At 39.1% G+C, this 19,695-nt stretch overlaps 1 protein-coding gene across 3 annotated transcripts in view; it reads right to left on the minus strand.

Moving 5' to 3' along the window:
• Positions 1 to 7,635: 7,635 nt before the first annotated feature.
• gigyf2 (GRB10 interacting GYF protein 2) overlaps positions 7,636 to 19,695 on the minus strand; it is a 149,331-nt gene continuing 137,271 nt past the window's right edge. For all 3 annotated transcript variants that reach the window (XM_078208491.1, XM_078208503.1, XM_078208497.1), the window contains 4 exons: positions 17,897 to 18,051; positions 16,688 to 16,875; positions 12,497 to 12,644; positions 7,636 to 11,216 (listed from right to left, as the gene is read on the minus strand). In XM_078208491.1, the coding sequence (XP_078064617.1) occupies positions 11,149 to 11,216; positions 12,497 to 12,644; positions 16,688 to 16,875; positions 17,897 to 18,051 (559 nt within the window). In that variant the 3' untranslated portion in view covers positions 7,636 to 11,148. The remainder of the gene's footprint in view (positions 11,217 to 12,496; positions 12,645 to 16,687; positions 16,876 to 17,896; positions 18,052 to 19,695) is intronic.

A 19,695-nucleotide genomic window follows, 5' to 3' on the forward strand; every position in this document is an offset into this window, starting at 1 on the left:
GCGACGCCCATGTCCCACAAAGGAATAGAAAAAACATACAGGTATATGGACGACCCGAACCACCCATCACTCCTCAGGCCCTCTCCTCAGATCACCACCTCAGCCACCCTCCCCTTCAGACCCCTTTTCCCCCCAGACCCTCACTTAATCCCCATTCAGGACATGCCTTGGCAGTCCCTGCCACTACAATTAGCGGGTTTGCATATTAATTGCAAGTTGCAATCTGATTGGGCCAGCAGGGTGAGTCGGCAAAATCTTGATTGCCTTGATGCCCGTCTGGAATCCCAATATCTGGTCGATGCCTCATTCAGCAGGGCATCAAGACACCCGGGGCCATCTGCCAAGAATCCAGCCCTACATGTTAATAGAACCATCAGTTTATTCTTTATCTCTCTCAGAATTGAAAGCAATTAAGTAATTTTGAAACTCAAATTTTAAACAGTAATCTGGCAAGCACCAAAATGAAAATGTGGAAAGCAAACCCTAAATGTTAGATTAGATTTTTGTTTCACTGGAGACATAATCATGCCAGAAATTTGAGACCAAAAACACACAACCCTAAGGCTAGGAACTAAATCTCTTCCAAACACTATAAATAAATCTGAAACTCTAGGCTTTGTTTTTACCCTCCAGACTAAAATAGCATTAAAATGGTACTGAGACGTGTGATGTAATTTATGTACAGCTGCCCTAGTCGGGCAGGGAAGGGGTGGGGGGGGGGGGGGGGCGGTGGTGGGGGGTTGCTGTCTCTGTGGAGAATGGGCGCCCTTTAAAAATGGTGCACCAATCCTGGAACAGCTGGGCTAGTTGACGGGTTTAGCGAGATAGGCTCATTTGCATCTTTCAGGTGGGCAAATCCCACCTGGCAGAGACTGCCAGGGTCAGCGGGAAACACCTTTCCCATTGGCATGCACACTTAACCTGAAAACGAGAGAATTCCACCAGTAGTCTGCTTCAATTTTCAGTTTCAAAATTTGTGATCCACTGAGCAGTGTTGCCTTGAGCCCTAGAACCAGTCTGGTGACTTGAACTTGAATCTTAATCTTTCTGTAAAGCCTTCATTAAAATTGTGGTTACTGAAAAGGTTTAACAACTTTCCTCATTTTAATTGATGATAACACTGACATAAATGTCGCTTATAGTATTTTATCCCCCAACCCCGCAAAAAAAAAACTTATCTGGTAGAAAGCTCCAGTTCAACTTAACAACCGAAGGAGCCACATAATGGAATCATTACATTAACATGTCAAATAAACAACCAGCAATTCACTCCGCCTCTGCTGCAGCTCAATATTATATAAATTGTCATTTGCCTGCTTTATAATGGGACTCTGGATAGTAAAGCAGTGAGATTAATATTACTTCTAAATGCAGAAAGCAACCCATCACCTGAGGGTTACAATTCTAATGCTGCCAACAGAGATCCAATTGTGCTTAATTTACTGATGAAACAAGACACTTCATGGGTATGATAATAAATACAACACAGCTTTGACCTTGAAGTTCTAAGTCACTTTGTGAAATAAGTACAAACAACAAAGGGGGAGAAGCAAGAACATCAATACTTGCAGAAAATTAGGAACTTTGAAATACAGTACAAGGGAGAAGTAATCTCAGCACTTCCAATTTTAATGCTTCTGCTTAAATTAAGGAGTGTCTTTCTTGAACTGCTGTGAATGAACATTGTTATGAGTCCCATAGAGATTGCTAACTTTTAAAAAGAGATTTGAATTCCCAATGACCAGTTCAAAGGATCACACAAGATTACACGTTTTAAGACCTTTACTGCAACAAACACACTAAAATCAACATCAACTAAACATTATTAGTAGTCAACTGATACATAAAACTGCAAAAAAAGATATCCCCCTTAACTTCCTAACATGGTCAAAAACCCCATGCTGCATTTATACATTGTACTGTACTCTCCGCATAATTGTCATCTTCACAGGAACTAGTCCAAAGTTACACACAGCTTCCAATAGACCCACTTCTCCCTGTTTTGCTGACTCAAACATTCAGCATTGATTGAAAGTTGTTTCCCTCATTCTTCTGAGAATCCCCGAAATATTTTTCAGTAACAAGACCCATTCCAGTGACTACTTCTCCCAACTAAATAAAGTGAGTTTCCAGTATCCTTAAATCTCTACATATCTCGTTTCTTCAATCAGAGAACAGCTCCACCAGCATCCCGCCTGGTGGCAAATAGAAAAATACTCCTCTGCTGTTCGTGTCGGTTTTTCCCGTTTCTTTTTCTGGAAATTTCTCTCTTTGTCCAGGGTCTCTGAGTCAGTAGGTCTGGCCACAATAAGGCTAGCTTCCTTCTCCTTTGTCTCCAGGTGTTAAAAATTGGCATATTGCCTTCTATAGGGTTTGACATGGGCCCCTGACCCATTGCAACCAGATCAAATGGGTTTATTGCCAGCCAGAACTATTTAGGTGGTTACAAGCCCTCTCCACTATACTTTATGATGAATTATAAGAGACTTTAACCATCTTATAAGGCTTCACATTTGTAACAGCAGTAAAACCAACTGCAATGGAATATGTTATATTCTCATAAGATTGTGATGAAGGATCAAACTTTAAATAGACAGTGTTTATTTTTCAACAATCAAATTGTTGAGTTTTTATATAACCTTAGTAACTTACAAATATAGTCTAAAATAAACTAAAATGTTTCACATTGCTGAAGCCAGTGATGAAAATCTAGCTCTCAATGTTCCAATCTACTATTTAGTGCATGTATTGCTGCAGAGCTGATAATGTTTGCTTTAACATCTAAACACTAGGACTGATATAACAGTACAATGGGATGTTCTAAAGCTTTTCTGTAGAGTTCTGACATGCATATGTCAAATCAGAGCTTGGGTTGTATCCATGTTGACCTGTTTAAACTAAGTCTGAATGGAATAACCCATATCTTGACTGAAAATTTATGTAATTAATAATTAAGACCTCACGGTTCCCCCCCAAGCCAGCCTCCATCCGGACTTGGAAATATATTGCTGCTCCTTCACTGTCACTCGGTTGGAATCCTGGAACTCCCTCCCGTGCAGCACTCTGGGTGTACTTACAACTCATGAACTGCAATGGTTCAAGAAGGCAGCTCATCACCACCTTCTCAAGTGAAGTTAGGGATGGGCAATAAATGTTGGCCTAGCCAGTGATCTCACATCCCATGAATGAATAACAAAGAAAAGCTTCTTTGTGTTATTATCACACATGACGAATAGCCAAGGTCCTAGTATAAATTCTCAGAGAAGCACTTGTCACAGTGAATATGAAAATCCCACCATGCCATCCTGGTCAGGCTACCAGGGCGGTACAGTGGCACAGTGGTTAGCACTGCTTCCTCACAGCACCAGGGAGCCAGGTTCATTTCCCCGCTTGGGTCACTGTGTGTGTGGAGTTTGCACATTCTGCCCGTGTCTGCGTGGGTTTCCTCCGGGTGATCCGGTTTCCTCCCACAGTCCAAGGGTGTGCGGGTTAGGTGGATTGGTATGCTAAATTGCCCCTAGGGGGTGCGGGGGCTAGCTAGGGTAAATGCATGGGGTTATGGGGATAGGGACTGGGTGGGATTGTGGTCGGTGCAGACTCGATGGGCTGAATGGCCTCCTTCTGCACTGTAGGGATTCTATGAAACTTATTCTTATTCTACATCTCTAACCTCCCAAACAATTACCAATGAACATCACAGCGTTACCCCCATTCTGTGTATACAAACGTTTGTTAACAATCTCATAAATAATTAGACTGTTAAACGTGCAGTTGAAAGTATGGTGTCAGGAGTCCAAAGTTAATCAAACACAGGATGACTTTGTACAAGTGATATGTTTTACAGAACAGATTTGACATTAATAACAAATAGGATGCGATTGTGAATTTTGACTAATTGGCGCAAGTAGTGGAATGAAAATGTTACAGAAAATATTGAAAATGAATTAATAAGCATAATGAATGAACAAAGCAATCTCTAATAGTAACGCTCAGGAGATGCAAGCAAGTATAGCAAGATATACTTTAGAAAAGATAGAAGAGGTTAAGCAAAATGATTAATAAGATTATGGGGAAGTTGAAAATAAAGTAAAATATGATTGGATTAGGTTTTCACTAAAATGCCAATTTGCAAAATAACAGCTATTTTAATTTTGGAACAGAGGGATATGATTGAACATTGACAAAAACATGGCTTCAACTGGGTTAAATGAAAATTAAATATTCACAGGCTTAAAGTATCTAAGAGATGGAAAATGGAAATAAAAGTGGAGGGTGGTTTTTCTTAAATATTCATTTATTGCTCATTTTTAATTGCCCTTGAGAGAGTGGTGGCGAGTCATCTTTTTGAACCATTGCATTCCATCTGGTGCGGGTACACCCGCAGTGCTACCAGGAAGGGGATTCTAGTGAGAAAAGGGACAGCGATATAGTTCCAAGTCAGGATGGTGTTTGCGGGAGGGGGGGGGGGGGGAACTTGCAGGGTTGGCGTTTCTTTGCACACCTGTTGCACTTGAATTCTAGCTGATAGAGGTTGCAGTTTTTGGAGGTGCTATCAAAGGGACCTCAGTGCATTGCTGCAGTGTATCATGTATATGGCACACACTGTAGTCACCGTGCTTTTGTGGCGAAGGGAGTGAATGTTAAAGATGGTAGATGGGGTACTGATCAAATGGGCTGCTTTGTTCTGGACTGTGTTGTGCTTCTTGAGTATTGTTGGAAGTTGCTCTCACCCAGGCAAATGGAGTGTATTCTATTACACTCCTGACTTGTGCTCTATAGATGATGGACCAGCTCTGGGGAATTAGGAGGCAAGTTACTCACCACAGAGTTCATAGCCTCTGGTCTGCTCCTATAACCACAATATTTATATGGCTAGTTCAGTTTCTTGTTATTGGTAATCCCCAGATAGTAGGAGATTCAACAATGTTAATGCCATTGAGTTTCAAGGGGAGATGGTCATTTCTTCTGGTGCAAATGTTACTTGCCACTTATCAGCCCAATTTATTTATTAATCCAATTAATTCTTAATTAAGAATCTGATCACAACCATATAACTTAAATGTTGCTGCTCTGAGAGTTCATAATGGGGATCTGATAATATGTTGATAATCTGTAGAATGTGGGTAAGAAATTTAGAATGAGATTTAGTTACAATTTAAAATGACCCACTTGATCTCCTTCTGTTCTGTCAATGACTCTACAACTCTAAAAGAGGCAGGAGAGTTATGATACTTTTTCTGATCTGAGAGTTAAAATGAATGCATCCAAAACAGTTTATCGAATCGGTATGTTACATGCCCAACAGGGAATAGTGCAATGCTAAATTTGGTTGTGGGTAATGAAGGACATATCAACACAAGACAAATACTTGGGAAATAGTGACAATCACCCAAGTGTTGTTACACTGAAAATAAAGTGGTAAAATGATGAACTAGAAATTAACAAATTTCAAACAGAATAGGTAACTGTTCTGAAGACAAAAGCAAAATACTGCAAATGCTGGAATCTGAAACAACAACAAAAAATGCTGGAAAATCTCAGCTGGTCTGACAGCATCTGTGGGGAGAAAATAGAGCCAATGTTTTGAGCCTAGATGACTCTTCATCAGAGCTGTGTGTTGGGAACGTAGAGAAAATGTTGATCGATATGGCACCAGTAATGAAGAAAACTATTCCAAAGTGCTTATGAAGAGTAAATACCAGGAAACCAAGGCAAGGATCGAGTCCAAGTGCAGTTTCATGAAAAGACAGTGATACTTCACAGTATTAACTGTAACCAAATAATGGATAGGAACTTCCAATTCTTCTCCTTCCTGGTGGCTTCCAACTTCATTAGCTAATTTGTATTTACGTGTACTTTTTCCAATGTGTTTAACTCAACATGAATGAATCGAATTCTGATATAGCAGATGGCTGATAGCAAGCGTTAATTGGAAAGAATAAAAGCTGAATTAACTGCTCCACGATGGTGAGAAGGTACCCAATGACTAATTAAAAATTATTCAATGGGAACACTCTTATTCAACACTCCACTGAAAACTGGTTAGGATGTATCCTGGTGTAATTCAACGTGGATCAAGACAAAGTATACAGTAGCACAGGAAACAAGCACCTAGTGTTTGGAGCTCATTGATCTGAGCCCAACCATAACCAATGTATTGCAGCTGTTGAAAGCACTGGAAACTAATGTGGCAACAGCTTTTATTGCTCACCCAATATATGTATTCAAATAAAGACTGAAAGCTGTTCTGAAGTCGGAGCCGTTAAATCAACAAATTCTACCACTCTAACTGGAGTGAATCATACAACTCTATTATAGTCCAGGTATTGTAATACCCTTTGATGCCTTGCGTAAAATTCAACAAGGGAATTTAATTTATTCATTCATGCATGGTAAGGATTATCGTCTACTTGGTGTAGATTGATGCCATAAAAGCTCTTATGCATGAGTATAGGCAAAGACTTAAATATTCTCAACCATCCAGCCAAAATTTCATTCTACAATTAGCCTGCAATCCAAATTTAAATCTTTTGATTCCTTTGACTGAATGAGATGCATTGAGTGCAACTTGACAGAATGGATTGAACCAATTATTAACTGACAAGTTTTGTAACAGCTAATCAATAATTTTATCACAACATTGGTTTTTCCTGGGTTGCTTCCCAATTATTTCAGACTGCCCAGGGACCATGTAGTGTTGGACCAAGTGTTTACAGCACCTAGGCGAGTTGCACTTGTAGGTCTTCCATTCTGCACCTGATTAAAGAGCAGCACTCCGAAAGCTCGTGATTCTAAACAAACCTGTTGGACTTTAACGTGTGTTGAGAGACTTCTTACTGCACCTGAGGGGCATAGATCAGCTAGATAGTCAGTATATTTTCCCAAAGGAAGGGGAGTCTAAAACTATAGGTCATAGGTTTAAGGTGAGGGAAGAGATACAAAAGGGTCCAGAGGGGCAATTCTTTCACAGAGGGTGGTGAGTGTCTGGAACAAGCTGCCAGAGGTAGTAATAGAGACGGGTGCAATTTTCTTTTAAAAAGCATTTAGACAGTTACATGGATAAGATGGGTATAGAGGGATATGGGCCAAATGCGGGCAATTGGGACTAGCTTAGCTTAAAAAGGCCAGCATGGACAAGTTGGGTCGAAGGGCCTGTTTCCATGCTGTAAACCTCTCTGACCTTGATTAGAATGTGGTGTTAAAACAGGAACCTTATGATAACTATTTAAAGTCTTTCAAAGTTTTCAGAAACCAGAATTCAACTAACAAATGTGACTACTCCAACTGGCACTTAGTTGATACGTCTTGTGTGACAGATGACTTCAATTCCACAAATGTTTAAATGTCACATGCGTCATTTCAGGAGACAAGATGTTTAGGTGAAAAATCCATCTAGTCAGAAGGAGGGAGCTGACCTATATCAAACTAATACCCAGCTGCTGTTCCAAAGAGCAGAAACTTAGGAATGGCGATAACTAATCTACCAATCCTTGCACATCTTCAAAGTCTCTTTCAGGAATGCTTTATTGCGCAGGATAATTGAAAGTAGGAGAAAATTGGTTATAACAGCACAAGATAGCAACACCAACTCTGAACACAAGACATCAATGATATGTCAAATTAAAGAGTGACATATTGTACTTGGAATTATTTTATTTTTTCTTGTAACTTATTTACATTTTAATGAAAATACCAATCTACGATTGTAAATTCACTATTTGTGAACAAAATACCCGAGAACAGGAAAAGAAAAATGATCTCTTCAGACTCCTTTATACACAGTTTGTCTTGAGGAAATGAGTGATCTTCTCCGATATGGTACAAATTATATATTTAAATTTTCACACTGATGAGATCGTTTGAAAGCCTGATCTTCTTTCACACTCGCCCCTCCCACTTCTACAGCAGCTGTACAAGAAACTCAATCCCAACCAGTATTCCTGGTTCAACTATGTACAACTCATAATTTAACTGTACATCTGAAAAACAAGTCTGCGCTCTTTCAGACAGAATGCCTTTGGCTTAACCTATACCACAAATTTGTGAAAAGTCAAATCACTCTTAAAATGATTGTTTGCGAAGGACTATTTTCAAACCAGTTACGGTGTAGGTAAATCCTGATCTTTAAAAACTGATTTAACCTCTGAAAAGCATAAAAACTAATTTGATTGTCTGAACCAAAATAACTAAAAGAGCCATCCAATCGGAACAAAATAAAAAAGCCAGCAGGAAACCAATTAATCTGGTAAAATTCACTACTGTTGTAAGATGAAATGTGGCAACAGATTGGTAATATTCATTTGTTTATAAGGAACTGCTTGGATTGGAATAGCATTTACATATTTCCTTTCACATTGAAATGTAACAAAGCACTGAACACAGTACATTGGAAATTTTGGAAATACAATGACCTGTGTACAACTGGCATTTGGTATTAAACGTTACTATTCAATGTGAAATTCCATGCAACTGAAATATCAGGAGAGTTCCATACATTCAATTCCGTAGATGGATCAGATTTACTTTTATCAGAAGATGATAAAGTAACCTTCAATACGTGGCAGCAGTGGCACTAACAACCTTTCAACATTGCACTTGGTTAAAGCCGTAAGTTTGGGAATATTAGCATGTACACATTCAACTACAATTGCACATCTTCATTTGCTATAAGAGGAATAATGAATTGGAAATAAATCAGATAGGAATTGCAGTCTTCCTTTCCTAGCCATAGTGCAAGTCTGTTACAAATAACACATGACTAGTCCACTTCATAAATAAATTACAAAGTGTTTGCATTCCAGTAACATTTTTTAAAGATAAATGGTTCAGAGTAACTCATCTCCAAAGTGACTCTTTCTTTTCTCCAATAAGTATACCTCTTAGTCCATGATCCATTTATACTTGACCACCTTCAGGATTAGCTTTCTGTGCAGTGAGAAATATGTATGCTTTAATATCCCCCCCCAAATATTGATTATAGTTTAATCCAATAGAATGCATTACTATGACATCATTGTATTCTCACATTAAGGATTCACAAGGGGGATCAGGATACATCTAGTTCAACTGTTAATGCAAAAATTATTTTGCATAATCTCAGTTGCATTGATCCAACAGTGCAAAAAAAACTAAACATAAATACTTGGACACTGCAGCTGCCATACTGTGGTGTGCAGATGGATGCCAGTAATGTAGATATCACAAGAGAATAGTTTCAAAACCTGCATACAAATTTTATTGTACAGAATATTTTTCAATGTTTTCAGATTTCAATTTTTAAATAAATCATGCATTTAAGGAGATGAAATAGGATGCAAAGTAAAGACAATTAGTGCGCACTCCAATATGGCGAAACAACTGGGGACCCTTCACACCAGTGGGACATTCGAAACATCATCTCAACATGAAAGCAGAGGGTTCCTATTACAGTCACTTTATTAACAAGCTAAATAAATGACTGTAATCATCAAGGTGATATTAACAGATATAGAAAACATCTTAATAAAGTTAAGGACCAACTGTGGCATTTGAGGAGATCTTAAATATGTTTCCTTTCACCCATCAGCTGCGAACTCTTGCATCTGCCTGGGACAAGTAAATATTCATAAAGTGTACAGGTGCATAAAAATAATAAAGGACAACAGGAAGTGTCATGTGGTGGAGCTCTAACGTGTAGTGCCAGGGTGGTGGAACTAAACTTGTACCTTTAGTCCATTTCGCCCCCTCACCATACTTAAGTTGCCAATGGTATCCATGCCCCTATGGGGCAGGAGGGGAAGGAGTGCTGTAAATGTCTTCTTTAAAAATAAACATAAATCCAAATTAATTAATTTGCACAGAATTGGAAAATCGTTCAAAACACTGGCTTTAGAAAAGTGACATGAAGAAAGCAGTGACATTACGTAGGATCCACTGCATTTTCTTTAATTCAGAATGTACTCTAGAGACATGTTCTGTGTATATAACTCTTCTCAGTCTAATATTTACCATTATGTTTTTACAGAATCTTATTTTTAAAAAAAAGTGATTCAAAACATGTTTCTCAGAAACTAAAAGAGTCCTTCAGTCACCAAAGGGTCAATTACCCGAGTTCCCTTTCAAAGGGAATCTTCTGTACACCTAAATACAGTAAGTAAGCTGCAAATTCTATGTTGCACTATAAGTGGTGGCACACAGTAGTTGCAGCATTTTTTCCATAGCCATCTTTATGTTGTAAAACAGACTTTGATTAGGCCAAGATGCTGTCAAAGATTTGATTTTGAACAATTTTAAAATACAACCTGAATCAGAAGTGGGTGCAGCCCTTTTAAGGGAGAAAACTCCTTTTTGGGTATTGGCCTGCACATGCATGTTGAACAGTACTGTAAACTAAAATGTCTTAAATGTCTCTAGTTACACATTGCAGCCTTCATGCAGCAACTGTATAACAAGAATACCTGGATTTCTGGACTCACAGAAAGATTTCAACCAACTTTTTCATTGTTTATAAATGCATATTTTGAGACGGCTAGAGTGTATTGAATATTGCAAATATATTAATTTCAAAAGACTGTACAAGGCCAAAAACATAGTCTACAATCTCTTTAAAGTGGGCTAGACAGAATAGGTGGCATTCCTTGCAGAAACAGAATGGATCCTTACAATATCCAAACCACCTTTAATACATCTCAGTACTAAAGCAAGCACTTCAACACAAGTGTATCATAGAATTAGCTTATAAGTACATTACTGACACGATGGTTCTGTAATGTTCAAATAGTGGATGCTAATGTGATCAACATTGAATAGACCAGTTAATCATGTATTCTGAATAAAATCCAACAATAAAGTGATAAGGAGTCAAGTGTTTACAGAACACAGGTACTATGTTTAACTGCACCATTTATATTACACTGTGGAAAACGTGATTCTATGCTTGAAAACATGCAGTTTGGTGCAAAGGCCTTTGAAGTGACTGCTTTGTACTTGAAACATGATTGCACTAATGTAATGAAGGGGCCATGAGTAACAAGTGTGTTGAAGTACCAAAGACAGACATGAACTCAAGGTGATAGATTTGTTTTTTTTTAATTAACTGATATTGGTTGGTGCATTCAGAATTCATGATTAACAACTTTTTTTTTAAATAAATCAAGAGTTTGCTTGTGTTCAGTAGTCGTCAAGCGTCTCAATTTCACCCATGTTCAGGCGCTCCGATGAAGCATTTACAGAAAAACCTGTGGAGGGAGGAAAAATGTGGCAATAGATTATTTATCTTGACATTGTTTGTATCAAACTAGCAAATATATTCTGGCATTTAACTGTTTTTTAAAAAACTTGTCATTCTTGGTTTTTGAACTAAACCCAAGCTAATTCAGTGATTATTCTTAGGGCAATTTTAATAAAAAGATGCTGAGCATTATTCCAGGATATTTGGAGCCTGTTCTATGCATCATCATTAACAGCCACAATTAAATCCCCAAGACAAGAGATAATTTAAATTCTTCATCTGTAGTAATATAAATATCAGGATTTTTAAAATACATCTGAAGTAGGTTGATGACACCTTAATACAGTCTATGAAACAGTGGTGTTTTGTTGGTGTGGCTGGGTTCCTGAAAGATTGTGTGGAAGCTCCAACACACGTGGTATTCCAAGGCAGAGGAATACTAGAAGGAAAGGTTGAAATCCTGGATGAATCCTAATTGAGGGCATCCGTGAGAAAGCATTACTTGGGAGAAGATTCCAAGTGTGTTCTTTGAGAGTGGAGTTTGGAAACCCCCTTGTGGAAGCCAAAGTTCCAGTGAGAACAGTAGGCTCACAGGGTACAAGCATCTGGAGGACAGGGTGGGTGATTAATGAAAAATCCACAGAAGTTGCACTGGTTGGCATCTGTCACTTGGTTTCGGAATGTGGGGCTTCAAACCACATTTCACCTATTGGTTTAAATGGATTATGTTCTTACTGAGAACATTAGAGTACAAGATAAATTGTGTAATCCTTATAAATTTGCATATACCTGTAAAGGTAGGCTGGGATGAAAGAGTAGTGCATTATAGTTAACCTTTTATTGTTTAATAAACGTTTTATTAGTTCTTAAATCGGCAGTCTTGTGATTCTGTTCATTCACATTTCTAACAAAGTTACAATAAATTGAGCCAGCTCCTGTTCTGAGACCTGACTGGGTCCAGTAGTAACATCAACTGGGATTGTAAAGGTACTCAATGATATCTCACTTTCGTTTGGATCAGCAAGATATCTGGCAGATGGAGACGAAGCTACCAAAACATTTAAGAGCATTTGTCTGCCCATCACACTTTCACAATGGTGCAAAGAAGCAACTTCAGTAACAGTTGATTCAAAGAAAATACCATCTAGCCACCATTGGCTTATGAGTCAAGATTCAGTGCAGTACTCTGCTCAGATCTAGATATCGTGAAACATTTGTGAGCTAAATATACCAGAATATTATCTGTGAATTCAGTTTCTAATATGACTGTGAAAACTGCACACAAACCTAAAATACTGGGATCAGCTCGTATCATCTTCTGTTTTTTCTTCCTCTTCCCAGACTGGACAGATTCAAAGTTAGACTGCTGATTTCTGCTATGATTTGATGGGTATATGGACTGAAGACCTGTTTGATTTACTGTCCACGCTGAATCCTAAAGCATACAAACATGCCAACATCACAATAAATATGAAAACTGATTTTAGACAGTAATAAGTTATTGATAGTTATCAGCAATGACGCATTCGATTTCTTTATTATTTTCCCCTTTGAGGAGTGTGGTTTGGATTTTTGGAACTTATTTTCTGTTTCAAAAAGTTCACAATTTCTTTTTAACCAACTTTCCGCTTCCATTCTTTTCTTTCCTTTCTGAAGAAATCAGCAAGTGGAAAATTACAGGTTTAACAGTACCAAAGAGAATTTAAAAAAAAAAACTGCTGCCAAAATAAATGCTGACTGCAGTGAAAAGGGGGGAAAGAGACACTTCTGACAAAACGTTTTAACTCATGAAATTATGCTTGTAATTAGTGGTATTTTGTTAATTTTACAATCAACCTTTATTTTACACTACAAACAAAATCCCGAGAAGTTGCTATAATGAAAATTTAGTTTTATCAACCTCAACCAGAAGAAAAAAAGTACAACGTGCATTTATCATATAGCTTTTCATAATATTGGGACATCTCAAAATGTTTTACAGTCAATTAAGTACTCTTGAAGTAGTCACTGCCAGGTTATTGGTAACACAGCACCAAATTGTACACATCAAGCTCCCACAAACAAGGAGTGATAATTTTGGGGGAACTGGGAGCCAAGCTATGTTAACAAGGCCAGGAATGCTGCTGAAAGGGAATACAGATGACGATACAGGTAGTAAGTGTGAATAAACTGAAGTTTGAGAATGAAGACCAGCCAGGAATGCAATGGAATAGTCAAGTATAGAGGTAACAAAGGCATAAATGAAGATCTTGGCAACACATTAGCGGAGATGAGGATGAAGTCGGGTGATGTTAGAGGTGAAACTAGGGACTCCTAAGTGATGGCATGAATATAAGGTTAGACGCTCACCTTGGGATTGCTGCAAACAGACTGGCTTAATCTCAGACTGTTGCCATGGTGAGTGATGGAGTCAGTAGTTAGGGCACAGAGTTTGGAAAAGGGATCAAAGGCAATGGCTTCAGTCTTCCCAATATTTAATTGGAGGAAATTTTTGCTTATCCAATACAGGAATACGGGTAGAAGCTGATCATTGATCTGCAGCAGATGTCACCAACGGACAACATATACACGAGAAAGAACAGGAAAGCCAAGGGTAGCTCCTTGGATAACTCTAGAGGTAAGAATATGGGGATAAGAAGTTCCCATTGTTGAAGATACTCTGGTTGCAAAACGTTGACGAGTTCCACCACGTTGGACAAAGGTGGTGGTGTATTGGAGGGAAATGACGTGATCAAACAAGTAAATGGCTGAAAGTATTTGAGGAATTGCTGAAAAAAGAGAGACACGCTGTTGAAACTTTTTGTCTTACATTCATCAGGACAGATGCAAGAATGCCAAATTTCAAAGGGAACAGCAATTTATACTGCATGAGAAAAGGGGTGGACAATGGGCAGTGGCGGCAAGGACAAGTTGGGCCATAGGACCTGTTTCCATGCTGTAAACCTCTATGACTCTATGGGTACTGGATGGTTGGCAAGTTAGCTCTGACTGGTTGAGACATTGCCATAGCAATTGCAGCAGGGAGTTTTTGCCCTCATGCTTTTCTTTATTCAAAAAAGGTACAATATCAGGACATATTCCATTTGCCTGCAGAGGCCAGGTCTCTGCATATGAATATACATATATTCTTAAATTGGTCTTTAGTGTAATCTTTAGCACACTTGGGATTGTTCAGCAAGTGATACCCAATCACGGAATCACAGCTAACTTCAGATTTGTATACTTTCAAACACAGGTTGGTTGAGTACAATCAGTAATTTGCCTATTGAAAACGACCAAAAGGACATGCAGTTTGATACGATCCACCCGTCGCAGGGACATAAGACCCATGTACCTGGCATCACACCAGCACTGAAACTGATATACTAAATTACTCAGTTGCATGAAAGATTTTTTTTAGCGTAATGGCAACATTCTGTTAGTGAATCTAAGTGCGTGCACTAAGAATTCCACTAAGTGTGCTAAGTATTACACTAACAACCAAATTAAGATAATCAAAGTCAGGCTTGCAACATAGTTCACTCACACTTCCTAAAAGCTACATATAGTCATATGCAGAAATCTGCTGGCAAAAAGAATATGTCCAGATATTGCACCTTTTTTGAACAAACAAAACCATGGGTGACAATTGCTCCCTGGTATATTCATCATGGCAATGTGTCTCAGAGTCAACCTTTTCATGCAGTGTAAATTCTTGCTCCCTTTAAAATTTGACTTTCTTTCGCCTGTCCTGATGAGTTAAAACAAAAACGTTTTGACAGTACATCTCTTTCTTTCAGCAGTACTAAAGGTCCGTACTATCAACCAACTATTTATATTTGAGGAAGGTATTGTAGTGTATTTGCATTGGATGCGGTCAGAAAACATCAGCTGTTAGAGAGAGGATAGAAAGGATATCTGGGATTGGAATGGGATCTTGATCAATTGGGCCAGTGGGCTGACGAATGGCAGATGGAGTGTAATTTAGATAAATGCGAGGTGATGCATTTTGGTAGGTCAAACCATGGCAAGACTTCCTCAGTTAATGGTAGGACGTTGGGGAGAGTTATAAAACAAAGAGATCTAGGGGTACAGGTTCATAGCTCCTTGAAAGTGGAGTCACAGATAGACATAGTGGTGAAGACGACATTCGGCATGCTTGGTTTCATTGGTTAGAACAGTGAATACAGGAGTTGGGACATCTTGTTGAAGTTGTACAAGATAAGGCCACACTTGGAATACTGTGTGCAATTCTGGTCACCCTATTATAGAAATGATATTATTAAACTAGAAAGAGTGCAGAAAAGATATACGAGGATGCTAGCGGGACTTGATGGTTTGAGTTATAAGGAGAGGATAGATAGACGGAGACTTTTTTCTCTGGAGGGCAGGTGGCTTAGGGGTGATCTTATAAAGGTCTATAAAATAATGAGGGGCAGAGATCAGATAGATAGTCAACAGCTTTTCCGAAAGGCAGAGGAGTCTAAAACTAGAGCGCATAGGTTTGTGAGTGGGGAGAGATACAAAAGGGTCCAGAGGGGCAATTTTTTCACACAGAGGGTGGAGCGTGTCTGGAACAAGTTGCCAGAAGTGGTAGTAGAGGCGGGTACCATTTTATCTTTTAAAAAGCGTTTAGTTACATGGGTAAGATGGGTATAAAGGGATATGGGCTAAACGTGGGCAACTGGGACTAGCTTAGAGGTTAAAAAAAGGGGTGGCATGGACAAGTTGAGCTGAAGGGCCTGTTTCCATGCTGTAAACCTCTGAGTTGAGAGGGATAGACAGATACAAGAAGATTGAGAAAAAAAAAATCAGGGGAAAATTAATGGATGGACTTCTATAACAAGATAGAGGTCATGAATTCGCAGTTCTTCTTAGTGAAGGTGAAGAGGAGCTTAAGATTACTATTGGTCCCCAGGATAATCCTGGAACTAATGAGCTGATTTTGGCCAAGATTAACAAAACCTGGTAATAAGTAACATAGCCCAACCAATTTGAATGACATATGGCTTTGGCAGTTGTACAGGAGATATACACAAGTCTATAGTCACAAGTCACAAGAAATACATAAGGACTGGTGGGAGTGAAGGTGAGGTATCATGCAATGTATAATTAAAGCCCCATCTCAGTACTATGTTCAAATAACAATGACTGCTGTGCCTATATCTGTGCCAGTTGGCTTAGTAGGGTGTTAAATAATACTGATTAACTGTCAATGAAAAGTAGATTTCTATGTAGTCAAAATAACCCATACAACTTTAAATTCAATATTTTAGTGTATTTATTACTGTCACAAGTAGGCTTACATTAACACTGCAATGAAGTTGTGAAAATCCCCTAGTCGTGCACCTGTTTGGGTACACTGAGGGAGAGTTTAGCATGGCCAATGCACCTAACCAGCACGACTTTTGGACTGTGGGAAGAAACCGGAGCACCGGGAGGAAACCCACGCATACAGACAGTGACCCAAGCCAGAAATCGAACCCTTTAAACACCAACCTGTTGCGGTTGTACGTGCTGCTGTTGCTGTTGTTGGCGCTGCTGATTGGCTCTCTGTTTGGCACGTCGTTCTAGAAACTGTTTTGCAAATTCCTTTGTTTCTGGGGTGTCACCAAGGTAAGCTCTGACATAGTCATGGACTTCATAAGGAGAGTCAACTTCTTTCAAAAATGAGACAAATGTAGGGACTATGGAAGAAAAACATCAAACTTTCAGTTGACCTTCAGACAAAATGGGAATTATTTCTGCACAAATAATGTATCAACAATACCATCTTGAAATCTTAAATGGACCTGTATTCTATCTTGATCATCTTTTGGCAGAGGAGGCGGCTTCATATTATTTTTAATAATCTTTAGGTTCAACATATTTAACATCAATTTGTTCTCTGATGCTCTAGAATTATCTTGGGCAATAATTAAATATACTGACAAATAGCTATACTTGACTTCAATCTTTCAAATGGTTTTTGAAAACAGAGGGACAACATCTAGATTTGAAAACTGTCAGAAATAAGGGAACAGGAATTAGATTAACAATCCAAAACTGTAAGGCAGTTAACCCATCAGCCTTAACTTTTGTTCCAAGAAAGATGAGCTAAGTTATACTAAACAATTATATGCCTAACTCAAAGGATTCAAGAATGTAGAAGATGATAGGCCTGTCCCAGAAAGCGGTTTCTAGTAGATAGTCATGCACTCCATGTACCAATCTAGATTGTACCTTTATAATTATTTTGTGACTTAGTGTTTATAAGGGAAGAATATAACTTCAATTGATAACTTTACCATTAATGCTTGTGGCTTTATGCACAAAGACAGAGTTTGCAATTCTTGAAATTGATTCAGCAGTGGAGGTGCAGAGTAGTAAATAAGGCATGGCACAGTGCACAATTAAATTTTACTCGGAGTTGCTCAAGTCATTAGACAGAAAGAGGAAGTGAAAACATCCTGACAAAATACTGGATATTTGCTGCATAGATGTAACAAGTTTTCAAATACTGATAATGTTATTGCCTATTTGGACAATAATAGAACTGTTCAACTGTCCCATAGAGAAGGGAAGTCACCTTTGGTGCTTCTATCACACGGCTACCATTAGCTCTTCTACAAAATAAGTTTGTGTACTGGAGATTCCACATTTCCAGGTTACAAAAACAATTTCAATGTTTAAGGAGTGCAAAAGTTATTTATGCAAACTGTTTCTTACCATCCAAATTGTTGGCTGTGTTGAGAACATGTAACATCTGTTCACACCATAAGGTAAACCCATCATGTGCCTTGTTCACACCCTGAAACAACTTCATAAGCTTTTCTTCCTCTTCAGCCTTTTTATTTGCTTTGTTCTGAACTCCATGCGCCTTTCTGAAAGAGCACCATTTTGGTTTGTATTAAATCTTGCGCTAAGAAATTATGGGCTGGATTTTACAGGGCACCATATTTCCTGACCCCAACCAAAAAAGTCAGTAGGTAACTTGCCCACCAAAAAGCCAGCTGCCTCATAGCACTTTATGTTGGAAACAGTGTTAACTGCCCAAGATCGAGATTTTCACCCCCATCTGGGAGCAAAGTTCTGCCTTGTGCTGCTCAGCAGCTCTGTAGTCCCAGCAGCGTCAAGTTCCAGCTGTGGTCACTGCAGGGATTACAGTGACTATGGTTAATTCAAAGTTAATCTGCGATACTGGGCAGGGCTTGGCTGGCACACACCAGTGAGAAGAGGTGAGGGGGAGGGGGGAGAAAGAGGGTTGAGTTTCAGAGGCTGGTGGGAGGGTTAAAGGAGAACATGACCTTGGGTGGGAATGAGGATACCTCTAATAGGCACAGGGGACTTGCAAAAGGGGGACAACCCATCCCTGCCTTGCCTGACACTAGCCCACACAGCTAAATCTGCTGGGCTACCCACCTGGCTTGGAAGCCCCCCTGCCGTGGGTAACACAGCTGCAAAGGCGAAATGAGGTCCATAAATGATCAGTAAGTGGCTGCTTAAGGACCTCAATAGGCCCATGGTGGGTGAGTGACCTGACATCTCCCCCTCCCAGGTCAGAGGTGGAGAGGAAGGTGGGTTATCCACACACAATGTACTTTATTATCCCCCATCTCCATCAAATATAGACTATTTTAAACAGTAGTTGTGGTTTTCTTCAGTGGGTGGGGATGTCCAATTGACTGCTTTAACTTCAATGGAAGATTGGAAATGGCATTAATGAAGTGCATTTGTTGTTTCCATGCAAGTTTTGGTAGCCAAGAGTTGACAATGATTTTATTATCATCACAGACACATGGGTTAGAAAGGGGCAGAACTGGCAGCTTAACATTCCAGGTTATGAAATCTTTAAGCGAGATGGAGGTTTTTTCTTATTCATTCATGGGACATGAGCGTCACTGGCTGGCCAGCATTCATTGCCCATTCCTAGTCACCCACAGGCAGTTGAAAGTCAATCACATTGCTGTGGGTCTGAAGTTGCATGTAGGCCAGACCAGGTAAGGATGGCAGATTTCCTTTCCTAAAGGATATTAGTGAACCAGATGGTTTTTTCTGACAATTGACAATGGTTTCATAGTCATCAGTAGATTCTTAATTCCAGATATTATTTACTGAATTCAAATTCCACCATCTGCTGTGGCGGGATTCAAACCCGGGTCCCCAGAACGTTAGCTGAGTTTCAGGATCAATGGTCTAGTGATAATACCATTGCCTCCCCTAAGAGGAGGTGGTGTCGCAATATTGATCAAGGAGTCAATTATTGCAGTGAGGAGGTGATATCTTAGCAGGCTCCTCAATTGAAGCCATACGGACTTAACCTAAAAACAAAAAGGGGGTAATCACATTGCTGGGAATGTACAATAAACCCCCAAAACAGTCAGGGAGAGATAGATGAGAAAATATGGATGTAAATCTCAAATGTAAAAACAATTAGGTAACAACAGTAGGGGATTTCAATTTCCACAATATTGATTGGGATAAGCAAAGCGTGAAAGGCTTAGAGGGGAACAAATTTTTAAAGTGCA

Source organism: Mustelus asterias, chromosome 3 (genome assembly GCF_964213995.1).
Source record: "Mustelus asterias chromosome 3, sMusAst1.hap1.1, whole genome shotgun sequence".
NCBI classification, from domain to species: Eukaryota; Metazoa; Chordata; class Chondrichthyes; order Carcharhiniformes; family Triakidae; genus Mustelus; species Mustelus asterias.